The 18,086-nt window shown below is 33.8% G+C and overlaps 1 protein-coding gene across 1 annotated transcript; it reads left to right on the top strand.

Moving 5' to 3' along the window:
• Positions 1 to 307: 307 nt before the first annotated feature.
• LOC102809492 (testis-expressed protein 9-like) lies at positions 308 to 17,894 on the top strand. The gene is made up of 11 exons (XM_085495229.1): positions 308 to 389; positions 1,107 to 1,180; positions 3,533 to 3,596; positions 3,692 to 3,820; positions 6,576 to 6,667; positions 8,358 to 8,512; positions 11,245 to 11,327; positions 11,512 to 11,685; positions 12,997 to 13,131; positions 13,870 to 14,004; positions 17,405 to 17,894. The coding sequence occupies exons 1-11, from the start codon at positions 357 to 359 to the stop codon at positions 17,477 to 17,479; spliced, it is 1,149 nt and encodes a 382-aa protein (XP_085351355.1). The 5' UTR covers positions 308 to 356; the 3' UTR covers positions 17,480 to 17,894.
• Positions 17,895 to 18,086: the final 192 nt, after the last annotated feature.

Consider the following 18,086-nt stretch of genomic DNA (forward strand, 5'->3'; position numbering starts at 1 on the left):
AAAACGATTTATAGTCTCTTTAAAGGTACTTTATCGTGTCTGGAAGTATGAACAATTGACAATAGTTTTCATTCTGGTTGAAACTGCCGCTAAATGTTATTTTATGCGTATTATTTTACCTTTTTTTCTAAAATAAACAGATTGACAGTAAACCATGACACAGATTTAAGCGCCAAAATATGCATTCTACCTTCAAAATTTCACCAAAGCTCATTGTATTGGGCGCGATCAGTGAAGACGCACTGTAAACAGTTTCAGAAGGAGAAGTTCTATGTGCACGCCACCAACGGCGAACGCAAAATACATACAGTTAGAGGGTCCCACAAAATAACATACTTAGGGAGTCAAATAGCAAGATGGCGGAAAAATCGAGTCGCCCATCGTCCCAGGTAAACATTATTTATTTTCATCTTCTTTGAAACAAGACAACATGGTTATGTTATCAAAATATTCTGGGACTGTTTTACTTCAGTGAAAAAGTATCCAGCGATATTAACTTACACAAAAGATTTATAATTGCTTACCATGCTGCTCAATCTTATTATTTTCTGCGACGGCCTTCCGGAGATTTTACGACTAACTTTTTTATTTGAGGGAGAAAATAGGAAGGGGGGGGGGGCAATTTCAAATTCATTCTAGGATCATCGCAACTTTTACATTAAATTATATTTCGTTTGACGTGCCAAACCATGACGTGCTGACCATGTACTTTCAAAACAACCGATGATACACGTCTTAAAAACAAGTATCGTCATGCTTTCCCTTGTTACCAATGGAGTTTTTTCACTTTATGGAGGTGACAAAGCTACTGGCAAAACAAAACCCAGACCACTGTTACATCATGAAGGTAAAAAAATAATTTGATCGTAGCAAAGGTATATAAGGCTATGTAATTTTTGTAATAATTTCCCACTGATCCAAGAAATCAAAACGCATACCTCCGAAAGTGAGAACTGACGTATGATGGATGCCCAGAATTTTTTTAAATTTTTTTTCTGGTCTTAGTTGAATCTCCAGCCAATCAGATGACAGAAGTGAAAGCATTGTTCATAATTATTCTTTGAAGTATAATTTGATGCAGAATTCCATTGTTTTTTTTCCCTAAGGCAAGGAGATCAGCAACACAAAGTAGACAATCAGGAACATCACAAGATCTTCTGAGCAGGGAAGAGGAGTACAAGTATGTTACCGTAGCTAAATGTTGTGGCAAGGAATGATCACAATTGGATGATACAGTGGAGTCGATGAGGACAACATTTCATGAAAGATGCTGTAACTTTGTTTCTTTTAGACATCCAGTGACATTTTCACTGCTACAAAATTCTGTGATTTTCACTCAAGATGCATGTATTCATGTAAATTTGTCTCTTGAAAATTTGTCTAAAACAATTTACAATATATCGTATTAGTAGTGGTTGTTGTACTGGTCACATGTTTAAAGTGGTATTGTTGTCAAAACTAAGTTTCAATTTTGAGTAACCTGACTAAAATTAGATCTGAAAGTTACGTCATTTGTGATTTTTACTGACCAAAACTTGATGCATTACACTGTTTAATGACTAAGTTATTATTTGTCTTTATTATAATGTGCAAATTCTACTTCAGGAGTGTACTATGAACACATTTAACCCAGGAAGTACATGAGTAAAATAGTCATTCTATAAATACCAAAAAGGAAGGGAACTAGTTGCTCTTTCAGAAACAATTAAAAAGTTTTGTGTGCATCTCAGACTGATCTTAATGGAAAATGCTTCACATCGAAAATAGATTTTGTAAAATAGTCCAGTTATCTCAAACAGAGAATAAAACGAGCAATTCAGTAACTTGATGAAACCTTAAGATGCTGAAAACTCAATCATAAACTAAGCTGCCGAACTTCTCGGCTATTGACAAGACAGATATCTTGTGAGTCCAATTGTAATTATTACTGTAGTACCGGTACACATAATACTTACCGTAAAAACTTGATTAATTCGCGGTAGTAAAAATAATTACGGTATTTTTATTAAGTGCGCGAATTAATAGCATGAAAATGGAATTTATTGGTTTTTGGTGCGCGATTAAAAGAGTACTTTTAGATCGATTAAAAAAAGAGCTGTTTTTATAAATTTATTAGTGATTTGTTTTGTTTTTCAATGAACACGATTACAGGACGTTGTTTTAGTGCCTCTGAGACTCGTGGCTAGCGACATTCGTGGCGTATAGTCTGGCAGAGACCACGAACTGCGTCAAGGACCACGCACCATGTTACACTTGAAATGGAAGAGTGAAATGGCAAAGGTCACTCTGTACACAAACAAACAATGAACTCGTGGCCGTCTGGCTGCACTGCCTTTTTTTAATTTTTCTAGGCAGTACCGACAGACACAAATTATTAATTGTTCGGCAGGTCGTCAGCAGTGAACTGTCAAACGAATCACCATCTTCGTTGTCGTTGTCTAAAAGCAGATTGGCAATGATTCCTGCTATTTCAGTGTTGCTTCGGATAAGGTGGTCTTCTGCCCCGTTGATTGCATTTTTGTAGCCATGTGTTCATTGTTTACATGATTGTTTTTTTTTTTTTTTTTTCAAACACTTTCATCTATGATGAAAATGTGACACAAGGTCAATCGCCTGACCAATCAAAAACGTTAATTTACGCACCATAGGGCAGTTCACTTAAATGACGTCATAAAATAAAATCACTTTCCAAAGTGGCGAACACATGGTCGATGCAACCCTGTGGACCAGCGATGAAAAGCCTTGTACTAAGCTTTCCATCACGGAAATTCGTAATCGATGTACTGACCGATGGATATTTATCGACTAAGTAATAATCTTGCCCAACATCTGTAGTGTCGTGGGGGAATGATTTTTTTCAGGTCAAATCTTGAACGAACCTGAACTGCTTGCTAACTGAAAGGCTGTGATGACGGAGATTGTCTGCGATTGCGGCTACACCAAGTACTGATAACATAAAAACTAGGATACAATTTTAAACATGTTTTTGAACGCCGCTAATTGAAAGGATACATTTAAAAACTAGCGTTTGAAAATAAAATGGGTGCGTGAATTAATAGAGGCCGCGAATTACCGGTAATTGAGTTATTACGGTAACATATTTCAATCCAAATTTTGCCAACACTACATCTTTAACAACAAAATACGGTGAGGGTTCCTTAGGGCCCCTTCACCCATAACTCTAATCCTAACCCCACCCCTCCAGTACACCTCCCCACCCCTCCCCAATTGTATATACCCCTCTTTGGGTCACTTATAATTATCTGGAGGGGCATATTGAATTACATTGGGGGGCTGGAGTGTTATTGTTAGGGGTCAGGTTAGGGGTGATGTGATCTTCAGGAACTCTTTCCCAAAATACAGTCAAACAGTACCCCAGGGTTCCACAGGCCAAAGCCACTTTATTCACTTAAAGGAGGCTTCTAATAGAGCAAGTATAGTATACAATGATGTCAGTGCAATGTGTTTAATTTTGACATCACTCATACTCGGTATGCAATGAATATTGAGTCTGGTAATGTTCTTGTTTCAGACGTTTAAATGCTGAACTTGAAGCGAAAACAGCTGGTCTAATCCAACAAGCTGAAGATGTCATGGTAAATTATTTGATTTTTTTCTTACTGATATATCTATATTTGATGTCACTAAATTTTAATTCTTGGTTGGTTTGTTTGTTTGTTTGTTTCTGTAGCGAGGACAAGAAAGTATGTTGAGTAAAGCAAGCAGAGGAATCCTGGATTCAGATGAATATGAATATGACATCAACAATTCTCCCATATTTGACACAGAACCACATTCAATAACAGATAATTTAGAACAGGTGAGATAAAGAAAATGACTATCTGTCACTTGAATTGAAACAAGATTCTGTAGTTTCATGATAGATTCTTGTTATTCCCATCTTAACATTTTCTCCACCAGACTTTCTCGCCCAAATTTGTCTGTACTTTTTTTTTTATATTCTTCAACATTTCTGGAAATGAACCCTAATTTTGGAGCCAACAAACAATATTTGGCTATTTTTGTCCCGATCTTATGAAGGAAAGTGCGGCTATAAACGGGACTATTTTGTGAATTTGTGATGAAAAGAGGGAACTGGTGGTGAAATAGTGAAATATTTACTGTTTGGCACATGTCCTGTGAGTTTTATCCTATTACCGGATTCTGCAGCAGTTTGGGTTTAAAAATAAATAAAATGAGACCAAGAAATCGCCCAGGACGATTTTTCCGCAGTTTTTTAAAGTGTTATTTTAATCTTTTCTGATGCCTAAAAGTTTCACCATAGTCATTGACGCCTATTCAAGAGTATAGATGTTTATTGCGACTAGCGTGAATGGGTTAGCTTTGTTTCGACAATGAGCTGTTAAAGCTGTAAACAATGTTAAATTATTCTTCAAATGCTCAGTTTATCTTATGAAAACAACTAATTTTTTTATTAGCTCCGCTGTCGACTTTGTCGAGCGGAGCTTATCATATGAGTGATTGTCCTTCGTCGTCGTCGTCCGTGTCAATGTTTTACTTTTTCGACTTCTTCTTGAAAACTACAAGCCTAAATGCTTTGATACTTGGTGTATATGTACCTTGGGTAGACCTCTCTTAGGTTTGTTCATTTCATGTTGATATCTTTAATTCTCTAATTTTGGTGAATATTTTTGTCATTTTTGGTAAAAACTGATATTTTCGACTTCTTGTTAAAAACCGCAAGTGCAATTGCTTTGATATTACATCTATAGGTACTACATGTGGACCTCTCTCAGATTTGTTAATTTTGTAATGATATCTTTAATTCTTTAATTTTGGTGATTATTTTTGTCATTTTTGGTAAAAACTGATATTTTCGACTTCTTGTTAAAAACCGCAAGTCCAATTGCTTTGATACTACATATATAGGTACTACATGTGGACCTCTCTCAGATTTGTTCATTTCGTGATGATATCTTCAATTCTCTAATTTTGGTGAATATTTTTGTCATTTTTGGTAAAAACTGATATTTTCGACTTCTTGTTAAAAACCGCAAGTGCAATTGCTTTGATATTACATATATAGGTACTACATGTGGACCTCTCTCAGATTTGTTCATTTTGTAATGATATCTTTAATTCTTTAATTTTGGTGATTATTTTTGTCATTTTTGGTAAAAACTGATATTTTCGACTTCTTGTTAAAAACCGCAAGTCCAATTGCTTTGATACTACATATATAGGTACTACATGTGGACCTCTCTCAGATTTGTTCATTTCGTGATGATATCTTCAATTCTCTAATTTTGGTGAATATTTTTGTCATTTTTGGTAAAAACTGATATTTTCGACTTCTTGTTAAAAACCGCAAGTGCAATTGCTTTGATATTACATATATAGGTACTACATGTGGACCTCTCTCAGATTTGTTCATTTTGTAATGATATCTTTAATTCTTTAATTTTGGTGATTATTTTTGTCATTTTTGGTAAAAACTGATATTTTCGACTTCTTGTTAAAAACCGCAAGTCCAATTGCTTTGATACTACATATATAGGTACTACATGTGGACCTCTCTCAGATTTGTTCATTTCGTGATGATATCTTCAATTCTCTAATTTTGGTGAATATTTTTGTCATTTTTGGTAAAAACTGATATTTTCGACTTCTTGTTAAAAACCGCAAGTGCAATTGCTTTGATATTACATATATAGGTACTACATGTGGACCTCTCTCAGATTTGTTCATTTTGTAATGATATCTTTAATTCTCTAATTTTGGTGAATATTTTTGTCATTTTTGGTAAAAAGTGATATTTTTGACTTCTTGTTAAAAACCGCAAGTCCGATTGCTTTGATATTACATATATAGGTACTACATGTGGACCTCTCTCAGATTTGTTCATTTTGTGATGATATCTTCAATTCTCTAATTTTGGTGAATATTTTTGTCATTTTTGGTAAAAAGTGATATTTTTGACTTCTTGTTGAAAACTGTAAGTCCGATTGCTTTGATATTACATATATAGGTACTACATGTGGACCTCTCTCAGATTTGTTCGTTTTGTGATGATATCTTCAATTCTCTAATTAATTTATTTTGGTGAATATTTTTGTAATTTTTGATATTTTCGACTTCTTGTTAAAAACTGTAAGTCCGATTGCTTTGATACTATTCATATTGTTCATTTTCTAATGATGTCTTCAGTTCTTTAATTGAAATGTGCATTGCTAACAGCGGAGCTATCTCAGCCGATAGGCTGCTTGTTTAAAAACAAATTATGTCGCTTTCCCATCAAAATCCAAGCCAAAAGATCATACTACAATATCGGCAAATCTCTTCCGTGCTGCATTCAATAACATTAACATATTAAAATGAGCTACGGTAATTTAAACACGTTGGCATCATCCATCATTTTCATTGGTTAATTATCGATTTGACCTACCAGGTCAAAGAACAGTATTATTAAGTATTATGGTTCAATTTTATCTCCACAACTTGTGATGTTATGTTTTGAGTGATATGTGTAAAAAAAAAATAATACTTTTATACAATACAATACAGTAGGTTTTGTCAATCTATGAATAAGTACATTGTGTATATTCCATTCACAGGAAAGGTTATTATCCCAGCAAAGTGGGACACGTGCATCATCATCCAGAAGTAAACCTCCTTCAAGACCACAGTCAAGAACCAAAAAATCAAAGTAAATTAAACTTAATTAATAAATATTAATTAATATTTTATGAATGATTCATTTAGAGAGCTTGTCTTGTGATCACTCTATTTACATGTAATCTGTTTTACCATCATCTGACCAATATATTTCAATTTTGATGAAAAGCAAACTATACATCATGAAACTATTACGATTAGACGAACTAATACTATTCTGTAAAACCATTTATTTTCACTGGGTTTTAAGTGGACACAATGAGTTCTATTGTTATTTTACTTGTTCATGTGGATTTAATTTAGCGCATTATACTTATATAGCAAAATTAAAACCCAGTGAATAATTAATGCATTTTCAATATCTGAATGTTTAGTCATTGGACTCGAGCACGGTGTGGCCATGTGTGTACTACGATACTTGTGACTGTCGTACTGTGACATCATTTGTTTCCATTTTCGCTTACAAGCACTCAAATGTCGTATAACTAATAAAAACTAGCTTATGAGTTGCTGTGACAACATTTTCCATAAGTTGTTTTATTAACCTTTTCACCACCAGTTCCCTCCCTCAAGAAAGTCTGGTGGTAAAAAGGTTAACAGTAACATGTATATGTACACAACAGCAGCAGCGCATACTGTCGTTTTATCTTCTTGTACAAATGACTGATTCTGGCCAACCAGTTACTGTGTGCGTGTGTGCGTGCAAAATGTAATCAAGTGCGACAGCCTATTGTTTCAAACAACACTGTTGTCTTTAGATACGTTCATGTTGTGGGATGTGCCGACATTTTTATTAATTCGTGTTCAAAGAGGATTAAAGCAGTTGTGTTCATGTCAGTCGGCACCCACTTCGGCACCCACCCAGCTAATGCCGAAATCACGCCCTCATTCGTCAATTGTTGTTGGACTCAAACATAACACACAATACATATATGATAACAATATTACTTACTTTGTTGAAATCTTATCAATTTGCTGTTATGGTATTTATTATGAGTAACCTTGCACATGAATAGCAACAAATGATTCGAAGAACAGTTATTTTTCATGTTGACGTAGCGTTACAGCCGATTGCAGTGGAACATAAATATGTGTCGCCGACAATGTTCTGCATTCATTTTATTCATTACTGCAGCATCCGACTATATCAAGCTGCAATCGTCATGCCAACTCAGTCATGACCGCTCTCATACACATAGTCGAGATCGAGTCAGCATGTGTCGAGATTGGTAACGTGAACGGCACTTATATAAAAACAAATTATTATTTTTGTTACCTCAGTTTGTACAAGCCATTGGGATAAGTGCAAATGTAAAACTTCTTCATAAAATTCTCTATTTTGTCAACATATCTTTTATGGTTCTATCTACAACTTATGCAAACTTCCCTGAATGCAAAGGATTACTGAATATTTGCTTGAATATCTCATTAAAAAAAAGGTTCTTTGTGATGCTTACATATGATGTATTTTTTAATAGCACTGTGAGGAGGAATTCAGAACAAGACACTAGACTAATAGTAGGACATCAGATAGAACCAACTGTATTGGTATAACATTTCACTCTATCAAATTTGTTTAACCTTGATGTAACAGTGATAAAGAACTGCAAAACCACACAAAATTATTTTTGTCAATAATATCTCTAATCCTTTGATCTCTGCATAATAGCCGCTAGAGCGCTTGATTTTAATAGAATAGCATAAATTATTACTTTTTTCAGACCCAAAACGAAATCTAATAATATTGGTGATAATGTTGCCACGCTGTCCAACACTGTAAGTCAGATAGAGAGTCGACTCGAGGACCACAATGTGAACTACGATGACGATATGGAGGATGATATACTGCCACAGGCAGCACAAGAAATGGGATCAGGTTAGTAAACTATGTGAAAGTTATCTTCAAAAACAAGTTACTGGCAAATTTGTAAAACTGGAATATTGATTAAAATTTGATTGGTTTAGTTTTGGTTTTCTCATTGCAAATATCCTGAGTGAATAACCCTGGCTTTGTCTCTGTTTAATTAAATACAAAATCTCAATTTTCAGTACCGTAATATGCTCTATTACTGTCAAATCTGTATTAGAGGCTGCGACTTGTATTAATATGGTACAATGCAACAGAGGGGATGCGGCTTCTATTAGAGCAATTACACTTATGAGAAACAATAAATTTTTTGTTCTCAATTGTTAAAAAAGAATAGGTGTGACTTCATTTCCAGAAATATTGAAGAATATAAGAAACAAGCAGCCTATCGGCTGAGATAGCTCCGCTGTTAGAAATGCACATTTCAATTAAAGAACTGAAGACATCATCAGAAAATGAACAATATGTATAGTATCAAAGCAATCGGACTTACAGTTTTTAACAAGAAGTCGAAAATATCACTTTCTACCAAAAATGACTAAAATATTCACCAAAATTAGAGAATTGAAGATATCATCACGAAATGAACAAATCTGAGAAAGGTCTACATGTAGTATCTATATATGTAATATCAAAGCAATTGAACTTTTGGTTTTTAACAAGAAGTCGAAAATATCACTTTTTACCAAATATGACAAAAATATTCACCAAAATTATAGAATCCAAGATATCATCACGAAATGAACAAATCTGAGAAAGGTCTACATGTAGTATCTAAATATGTAATATCAAAGCAATTGAACTATTGGTTTTTAACAAGAAGTCGAAAATATCACTTTTTACCAAAAATTACAAAAATATTCACGAAAATTAGAGAATTGAAGACATCATCACAAAATGAACAAATCTGAGAGAGGTCTACATGTAGTATCTATATATGTAATATCAAAGCAATTGAACTTTTGGTTTTTAACAAGAAGTCGAAAATATCACTTTTTACCAAATATGACAAAAATATTCACCAAAATTATAGAATCCAAGATATCATCACGAAATGAACAAATCTGAGAAAGGTCTACATGTAGTACCTATATATGTAATATCAAAGCAATCGGACTTGTGGTTTTTAACAAGAAGTCGAAAATATCACTTTTTACCAAAAATTACAAAAATATTCACCAAAATTAGAGAATTGAAGATATCATCACAAAATGAACAAATCTGAGAGAGGTCTACATGTAGTACCTATATATGTAGTATCAAAGCAATTGGACTTGCGGTTTTTAACAAGAAGTCGAAAATATCACTTTTTACCAAAAATGATAAAAATATTCACCAAAATTAGAGAATTAAAGATATCATTACAAAATGAACAATTCTGAGAGAGGTCCACATGTAGTACCTATGTATGTAATATCAAAGCAATTGCACTTGCGGTTTTTAACAAGAAGTCGAAAATATCACTTTTTACCAAAAATGACAAAAATATTCACCAAAATTAGAGAATTCAAGATATCATTACAAAATGAACAATTCTGAGAGAGGTCCACATGTAGTACCTATATATGTAATATCAAAGCAATTGCACTTGCGGTTTTTAACAAGAAGTCGAAAATATCACTTTTTACCAAAAATGACAAAAATATTCACCAAAATTAGAGAATTCAAGATATCATTACAAAATGAACAAATCTGAGAGAGGTCCACATGTAGTACCTATATATGTAATATCAAAGCAATTGCACTTGCGGTTTTTAACAAGAAGTCGAAAATATCACTTTTTACCAAAAATGACAAAAATATTCACCAAAATTAGAGAATTGAAGATATCAACATGAAATGAACAAACCTAAGAGAGGTCTACCCAAGGTACATATACACCAAGTATCAAAGCATTCAGGCTTGTAGTTTTCAAGAAGAAGTCGAAAAAGTAAAACATTGACACGGACGACGACGGATGACGACGACGGACAATCACTCATATGATAAGCTCCGCTCGACAAAGTCGACAGCGGAGCTAAAAAGTGCAGAAAAATTTGGGCGAGAAAGTCTGATGGTGAAAAGATCAATCTCTGTTATTTGTGTCATGTCTGAGAACATAATCAAATCCACCATTTTTTGTTTTTGAGTCACTAATTTAAATAATAGTCCTCCAAATAACTGTTCATCATGTCAATCTGGTGGCTGTGTATATCATGGTCTACCTTTGAGGGCACCCAATTTCAAGACCAAAATTGCTAAAAAAATGCCTTAAACTGGTGATGATGGAACGAATGAGGGATATCGAGGCATTTAAGCTGGTGGGGTATCAAGGTATTCGCCTTCCATGAATTTCAAGATCTGCAATCAGTCTATTGTAAATGGGATACTTGTGATTTTAATTGTTAAAGGGCGACAGTCGTCGTGGTGCATCCTGTTCGATATGGGACTCATAGCGACATACACAATGTGTGTAAAATACATTGTTTATTTACATGAAATTCGAACACGCGCTGCGCGACGACCACCGCGCTTTAAGCTTTTCAGCACCATCATTTTCCCTACTGATGCAAACTTTTTTCAATTTTATGTATTTTTCTGTAAGATTTTTGATAATTTTTGATAAAATCGACAGACTTTTCCATTTGCTACAAGTCTTGATCAAAATTTGGTGGAAACTATGAAAAATTATGTGGGTTTCAATTTGTGAACAGTGACAATATTTTGTCTTTAGCACTCATGAGGTAAACTTATTTTTACAGAGGCTACAATAAGGTTCTTGAAAGCCAAAGTGCGAGTTATGCAGGAAGAATTGGACAGAATATCACATGAATACAGTAAACGTGTAAGTAGTGCTCATCTCATTTCAGTTTTCTCTAATGCTTTGATTTAAGAGAGAAAGCATCCAATCGTGACATGGTTTGATCTACACGTAATATACATATATTGTACATGTGATGTACATGCAGTGTACATGTGATGCACATGTGATTACCAATCGGTAATGTTTTCTTTGTTTTTCGATGCAGGATGAAGAAAATAACCAATTACTGGGTAAGATAAAAGATGCAGAGGATGAAAAAAGAAGATTACTGAAAACAAATCAAAGTCAACAAACACAGATTGAGAAATATAAGACAATATCTCAAGATGCTAAGAGCAAAGGTGATGGACTGGAAAATCAAGTTATAGCTCTCAGAAAAGTATGTCATACCCTGATATAATGTTATATAGCATTCTTCTTTAATTGTGTAAAAATGATGTTTAGCAATCAACATCAGCAACTTATAAGTGCTGTGCAGTGCTGACTTTTCATTTATTTTAATAATGATAGACCAACTCGATTATACGTACTTGCAAATTATTTGTGTGGTTTAGGTACTCTCTTTACAGTAGCCACAATGTACATGTTACATTATTCAATTTCTAGCACCTCTTGATTCCCTTAAACAAGATTCACAGCTGCTGAAGAATTTCTGAATGCTTATCTACTGCTACATTCAGAATGCATGCTTATCTAGTACTACATTCAGAATGCATGCTTATCTACTACTACATTCAGAATGCATGCTTATCTACTGCTACTTTCAGAATGCATGCTTATCTACTGCTACATTCAGAATGCATGCTTATCTACTGCTACATCCAGAATGCATGCTTATCTACTGCTACATTCAGAATGCATGCTTATCTACTGCTACATCCAGAATGTATGCTTATCTACTGCTACATTCAGAATGCATGCTTATCTACTGCTACATCCAGAATGCATGTTTATCTACTGCTACATTCAGAATGAATGCTTATCTACTACTACATTCAGAATGCATGCTTATCTACTCCTACATTCAGAATGCATGTTTATCTACTGCTACATTCATAATACATGCTTATCTACTGCTACATTCAGAATGCATGCTTATCTACTACTACATTCAGAATACATGCTTATCTACTATTACATTCAGAATGTATGCTTATCTACTACTACATTCAGAATGCATGCTTATCTACTACTACATTCAGAATGCATGTTTATCTACTGCTACATTCATAATACATGCTTATCTACTGCTACATTCAGAATGCATGCTTATCTACTACTACATTCAGAATACATGCTTATCTACTATTACATTCAGAATGCATGCTTATCTACTACTACATTCAGAATGCATGCTTATCTACTACTACATTCCGAATGCATGCTTATCTACTACTACATTCCGAATGCATGCTGTACATCTAATCTACCATGTTTATTAACAGATTTTGCTGCTCATGTCCATAAATCTTGGCTTGGTCAATATAACAAGCTATATTGGTGTAAACTTGGTGGTGTGCTTGTAAATCAATGAGAACACACTTGTTACTCGACATAAAATAAGCCTCCAGACCTGAGCAAAATTTTCATTTTGTTAGAGGGTGCTTGGTATTTTGAAGATGAGTACACTGGATACTTAGTCGATTTGAGTAGGGTAAGTCTGAACCACACCATTCATCTTTGTTTACAGGAATTAGATGCATTGAAGAGAGGACAGAAACAAGCCACGGCTACACAAGGAGCAACAGAAGTAAGATTGAACCGTGCATTGGAAGAGATTGAGAAATTAAAATCACAACTTCACAAATCAAGACAAGGTTCCAAAGTGAGTAGCAACCTTGTATATTTGAATAGTTTTTTCTTTCAAGTAAATTGTGACCTCCAGTGATGAAATTGATCAACTTGTCACTTCGCAATTGATGATAATTGACAAGAAAGATTTTATCGCTTTGTGTTTTGATGGGTTTAGGCTTTCCAGACAACAACAGTATCCTTATCCACTGAATTGTTTGACCTAATTATCTCACTGTCAACTCCAAGATTGACTGTATTCTTACACTCAGCCTTGGCTGCCTTCCCTAGAAATGCAACCTCAGCAGAGCATATTGCCAACTTGGCATTGATCTCTCCAACTATAATCTCCTGCTCAGTTTTACTTGGGAGGAAAAGTCATATTTTGACCTTGCTCTTTTAGGCTACACTGATGTGTCAATGCACAAACAACGCAGCTTACCACATCATGCCCAATCCTGGTTTTGGGGTCATTAACGACATTGATGTCTTTGGGAGTATCAGTACCCTATTCTTGATCCAACTATGTCATTCAACTGGCTTATGCAGTTACTGCAAATCTATTAGGCCTCCAAGAATCACCATTTTTGTGATTTTCGTGAAATTATGTAGGAATGAGATAGATAGATAGATAGATAGATAGATAGATAGATAGATAGATAGATAGTCATTAGTCTCTGTGAGTATCTGTGTTAATCCCATGCTCACTGCTACAAAATTTTCTCTTATAAAAAACAAAAAAAATGACAAAATACATTGTGTGTTTTGATAGGATACCATGGATCAAGATAAACGAAGAATTGAACAACTTCAGTTAGAAAATAAAAGGCTAGAGAAGCAAAAAGCCGAATTGATGGCTGGTTTCAAGAAACAATTAAAACTTATTGACATACTCAAACGACAGAAGGTTGGTATTCACATCTGGTAGTGGTCCATTTTTGGTGTATTGTAACCATTTTTGGTGTATTGTAACCATTTTTGGTGTATTGTAACCATTTTTGGTGTATTGTAACCATTTTTGGTGTATTGTAACCATTTTTGGTGTATTGTAATCATTTTTGGTGTATTGTAACCATTTTTGGTGTATTGTAACCATTTTTGGTGTATTGTAATCATTTTTGGTGTATTGTGACCATTTTTGGTGTATTGTAACCATTTTTGGTGTATTGTAACCATTTTTGGTGTATTGTAACCATTTTTGGTGTATTGTCATGTTGATCATACTTTTTAGCTCCGCTGTCGTCTTTGTCGAGCGGAGCTTATCATATGAGTGATTGTCCGTCGTCGTCGTCCGTGTCAATGTTTTACTTTTTCGACTTCTTCTTGAAAACTACAAGCCTGAATGCTTTGATACTTGGTGTATATGTACCTTGGGTAGACCTCTCTGAGGTTTGTTCATTTCATCTTTATATCTTCAATTCTCTAATTTTGGTGAATATTTTTGTCATTTTTGGTAAAAAGTGCTATTTTCGACTTCTTGTTAAAAACCGCAAGTGCAATTGCTTTGATATATATAGGTACTACATGTGGACCTCTCTCAGATTTGTTCATTTTTTACTCCCGTGTGCGTAGCACAAAAGGGAGTCTTTGCAGTTACCCTGTCTGTATGTCTGTATGTATGTATGTCACTTTTTTTGTTCCACCGTTATCTCAAGAACCACTAATCAAATTTTTGGGAAACTTGGTACATAGATGCTCTGGGATAATGCGCAGAGTTGATTAGGTTTTGGTAAAAATCTATGAATATTAATTACCTAATTTGCATGATAATTAGCTGACTTTTAGCTCATCCAAGACTGTTCCACTGATATCTGAAGAACCACTCATTGGATTTTGATGAAACTTGGCACATGGATGCTCTGAACTAGTGCGCAGATTTGATTAGTTTTGGGTAAAAATCTATGAATATTAATTATCTAATTTGAATGATAATTAACTGATTTCAAGCTGTTCCATGACTGTTCCACTGATATTTGAAGAACCACTCATTGGATTTCAATGAAACTTGGCACATGGATGCTCTGAACTAATGCGCAGATTTGATTAGTTTTGGGTAAAAATCTGTTAATATTATTAATTACCTAATTTACATAATGATTAATCAATTTTCGGCTTTTCCACTGATATCTCAAGTACTAATCATAACATTTCAATAAAACTTGGTACATAGATGTCATATGACACTGCACAGACCTGGTAGTGTTTAGGGTAATATCAGTACATATTAATTACCTAATTTGCATAATTAATTAATTTTCAGCTTTTGATATTTTGAGTAGTAATGATCACATTTCAATGAAACTTGGTACATAGTTACTTGAGGACTGTGCAGAGACCTAATTAGTTTTTGGGTAAATATTTGTGCATATTAATCACCTTATTAGCATAATTAGTTAATTTTCAGCTTTTCACCTGATGTCTCAAGTACTAATCATCACATTTCAATGAGACTTGCGACATTTTCTAGGACTATGCAGAGACCTGATTAATTTTGGAATAAATAATTGTGCCTATTAATTACCTAATTTGCATAATTAGTTATTTTTTTGCTGTTGTTGCACTGATGTCTACAAACCACTCATTGAATTTCAATGAAACTTTTAAGGAGTACCCATCACATTTCAATGAACCTAGGACTATACACCAAATTAGTTTTTGGTAAATAATGTATGCTTCTTAATCACTTAATTAACATAATTAATTAATACTGATATCTCAAGTATTGATCATCACATTTGAATAAAACTTGGTACATAAATGCTCTAGGACAATAGACAGCCTGATTAATTTTGGGTTAAAATCTGTTCATATTAACTCTCTAATTAGCATAATAATTAATATTTTTTGGGTTCTAATCACATTTCAATGAAACTAGGTACATTGTGCAGACCTTATTAGTTTTACACTTAAATCTGTTCATATCAGTTACCTGATTTACATAATTAGTTTTCAGCTATTCCATCAATATCTCAAGTACAAGTAATTTTTAATGTGTCTTCAATACTCTCAGCACACGGGAGTTCTTTCTAAGCTTTCTTTGATGTAATGATATCCTTAATTCTCTAATTTTGGTGAATATTTTTGTCATTTTTGGTAAAAAGTGATATTTTTGACTTCTTGTTAAAAACCGCAAGTCCAATTGCTTTGATACTACATATATAGGTACTACATGTGGACCTCTCTCAGATTTGTTCATTTCGTGATGATATCTTGAATTTTCTAATTTTGGTGAATATTTTTGTCATTTTTGGTAAAAAGTGATATTTTTGACTTCTTGTTAAAATCCGCAAGTCCGATTGCTTTGATATTACATATATAGGTACTACATGTGGACCTCTCTCAGATTTGTTCATTTTGTGATGATATCTTCAATTCTCTAATTTTGGTGAATATTTTTGTAATTTTTGGTAAAAAGTGATATTTTCGACTTCTTCTTAAAAACCAAAAGTTCAATTGCTTTGATATTACATATATAGATACTACATGTAGACCTTTCTCAGATTTGTTCATTTCGTGATGATATCTCCAATTCTCTAATTTTGGTGAATATTTTTGTCATTTTTGGTAGAAAGTGATATTTTCGACTTCTTGTTAAAAACTGTAAGTCCGATTGCTTTGATACTATACATATTGTTCATTTTCTAATGATGTCTTCAGTTCTTGAATTGAAATGTGCATTGCTGACAGCGGAGCTATCTCAGCCGATAGGCTGCTTGTTTTAGTATGGGTTCACACCATCAGGATACCGAAAATGAAAACAAAAAATATGGGTCACAAACAATTTTTCAAATAGAAAGGCTTCAAATTGTCATGAGAAATGATCAAAACTGGCATTTTCACACTGGTTTCTATGGTAAAATTATTACTTCAAAATTTGGTGTGATGATGAAAAATACATATATTATGTGTACTGGTGTAGGTAGAATGCATTTTTTATGAAATAAAATTTGAACAAAATGGATTCCTAATTTCCCCCAAGATTTGATACCAAGAGTGCCTCTCAAAACATTCACTACAATCTTGGAATTTATAGTATTGCATTGATGTAGAAAACTCTTTACCAGTGTCTTATTCAAAATAGTGGCATATATCAAACTTCATACCCTGGTTTTCACACAAACACCAATAGTGTTAAAGTGTGCACCAGTGCATCTTGGGAGTGGTCCAGCCATTGTTCACTATGCATCCAAACGGTATCAGAGCATCTAATGTATTCCTTTTTCTGACTTGAAAGGATACATTATCAGTTTGAAGTCTCTGCTTCTCGTCATTTTCAAAAATAATATTGACTGATTTATTGATTTCAGATGCACATAGAAGCTGCCAAAATGCTGTCTTTCACAGAAGAAGAGTTTGTCAAAGCCCTGGAATGGGGGAATTAACCTGACAAAATATTCCACATTCTCAGATTCCTTGTTGCATCTTTTGTAAATCATTGTTTGTGTCTGTCATTGACTGTATAGCAGGATTCCTACTACCAGTTGTACTGTAAACAACTTAATTTTGGCTGTGAGGAGTTTGTTGATTTTATGGCTTTCGTGATGACCGAGTTTCACAAGTTCATTGACTCACGAAATTAGTTTACATGTTAACGTAATCAATTTTTGTAACCACTGTTTTTCACTAGTTAGTGATATCAATAATCATTCTTGAGTATCGTAATTTGGAATACAAACTTGCTGTCTATTAAGCTCAAAACGTTCCATTTTTGGTTGAGTCTATTTACACAACTTTATCTCTGCCAGTAACATGGCAGTATATATGATTTTTTGAGACAATAAAACTGTGTGCATTTTATCTTTGTATTGTGTAAATTGGTGATTTCCATCAGTGTGAAATCTTGCATATTGCGTGCACTTCAAACATAATTTTAATTTTTTTAGTTCAATGTCGAAGGGAATATGGCCTATAATATTGCCTTAGGTATGGAAATACCCTCAAAATACTTTTTGTCATGTTCAATTTCACGGATAACTTTGTATTCTTTTA

Source organism: Saccoglossus kowalevskii, chromosome 21, assembly GCF_978046115.1.
Source record: "Saccoglossus kowalevskii chromosome 21, keSacKowa6.1, whole genome shotgun sequence".
In the NCBI taxonomy this organism is placed as follows: Eukaryota; Metazoa; Hemichordata; class Enteropneusta; family Harrimaniidae; genus Saccoglossus; species Saccoglossus kowalevskii.

Bases quoted from the DNA above. Each gene is read 5' to 3' on its own strand.
- LOC102809492 (XM_085495229.1), top strand. From the start codon at position 357: ATGGCGGAAAAATCGAGTCGCCCATCGTCCCAG. The intron at 3,821-6,575 runs GTGAGATAAAGA...TTCCATTCACAG, and splicing joins TAACAGATAATTTAGAACAG to GAAAGGTTATTATCCCAGCA. The intron at 11,328-11,511 runs GTAAGTAGTGCT...TTTTCGATGCAG, and splicing joins CACATGAATACAGTAAACGT to GATGAAGAAAATAACCAATT.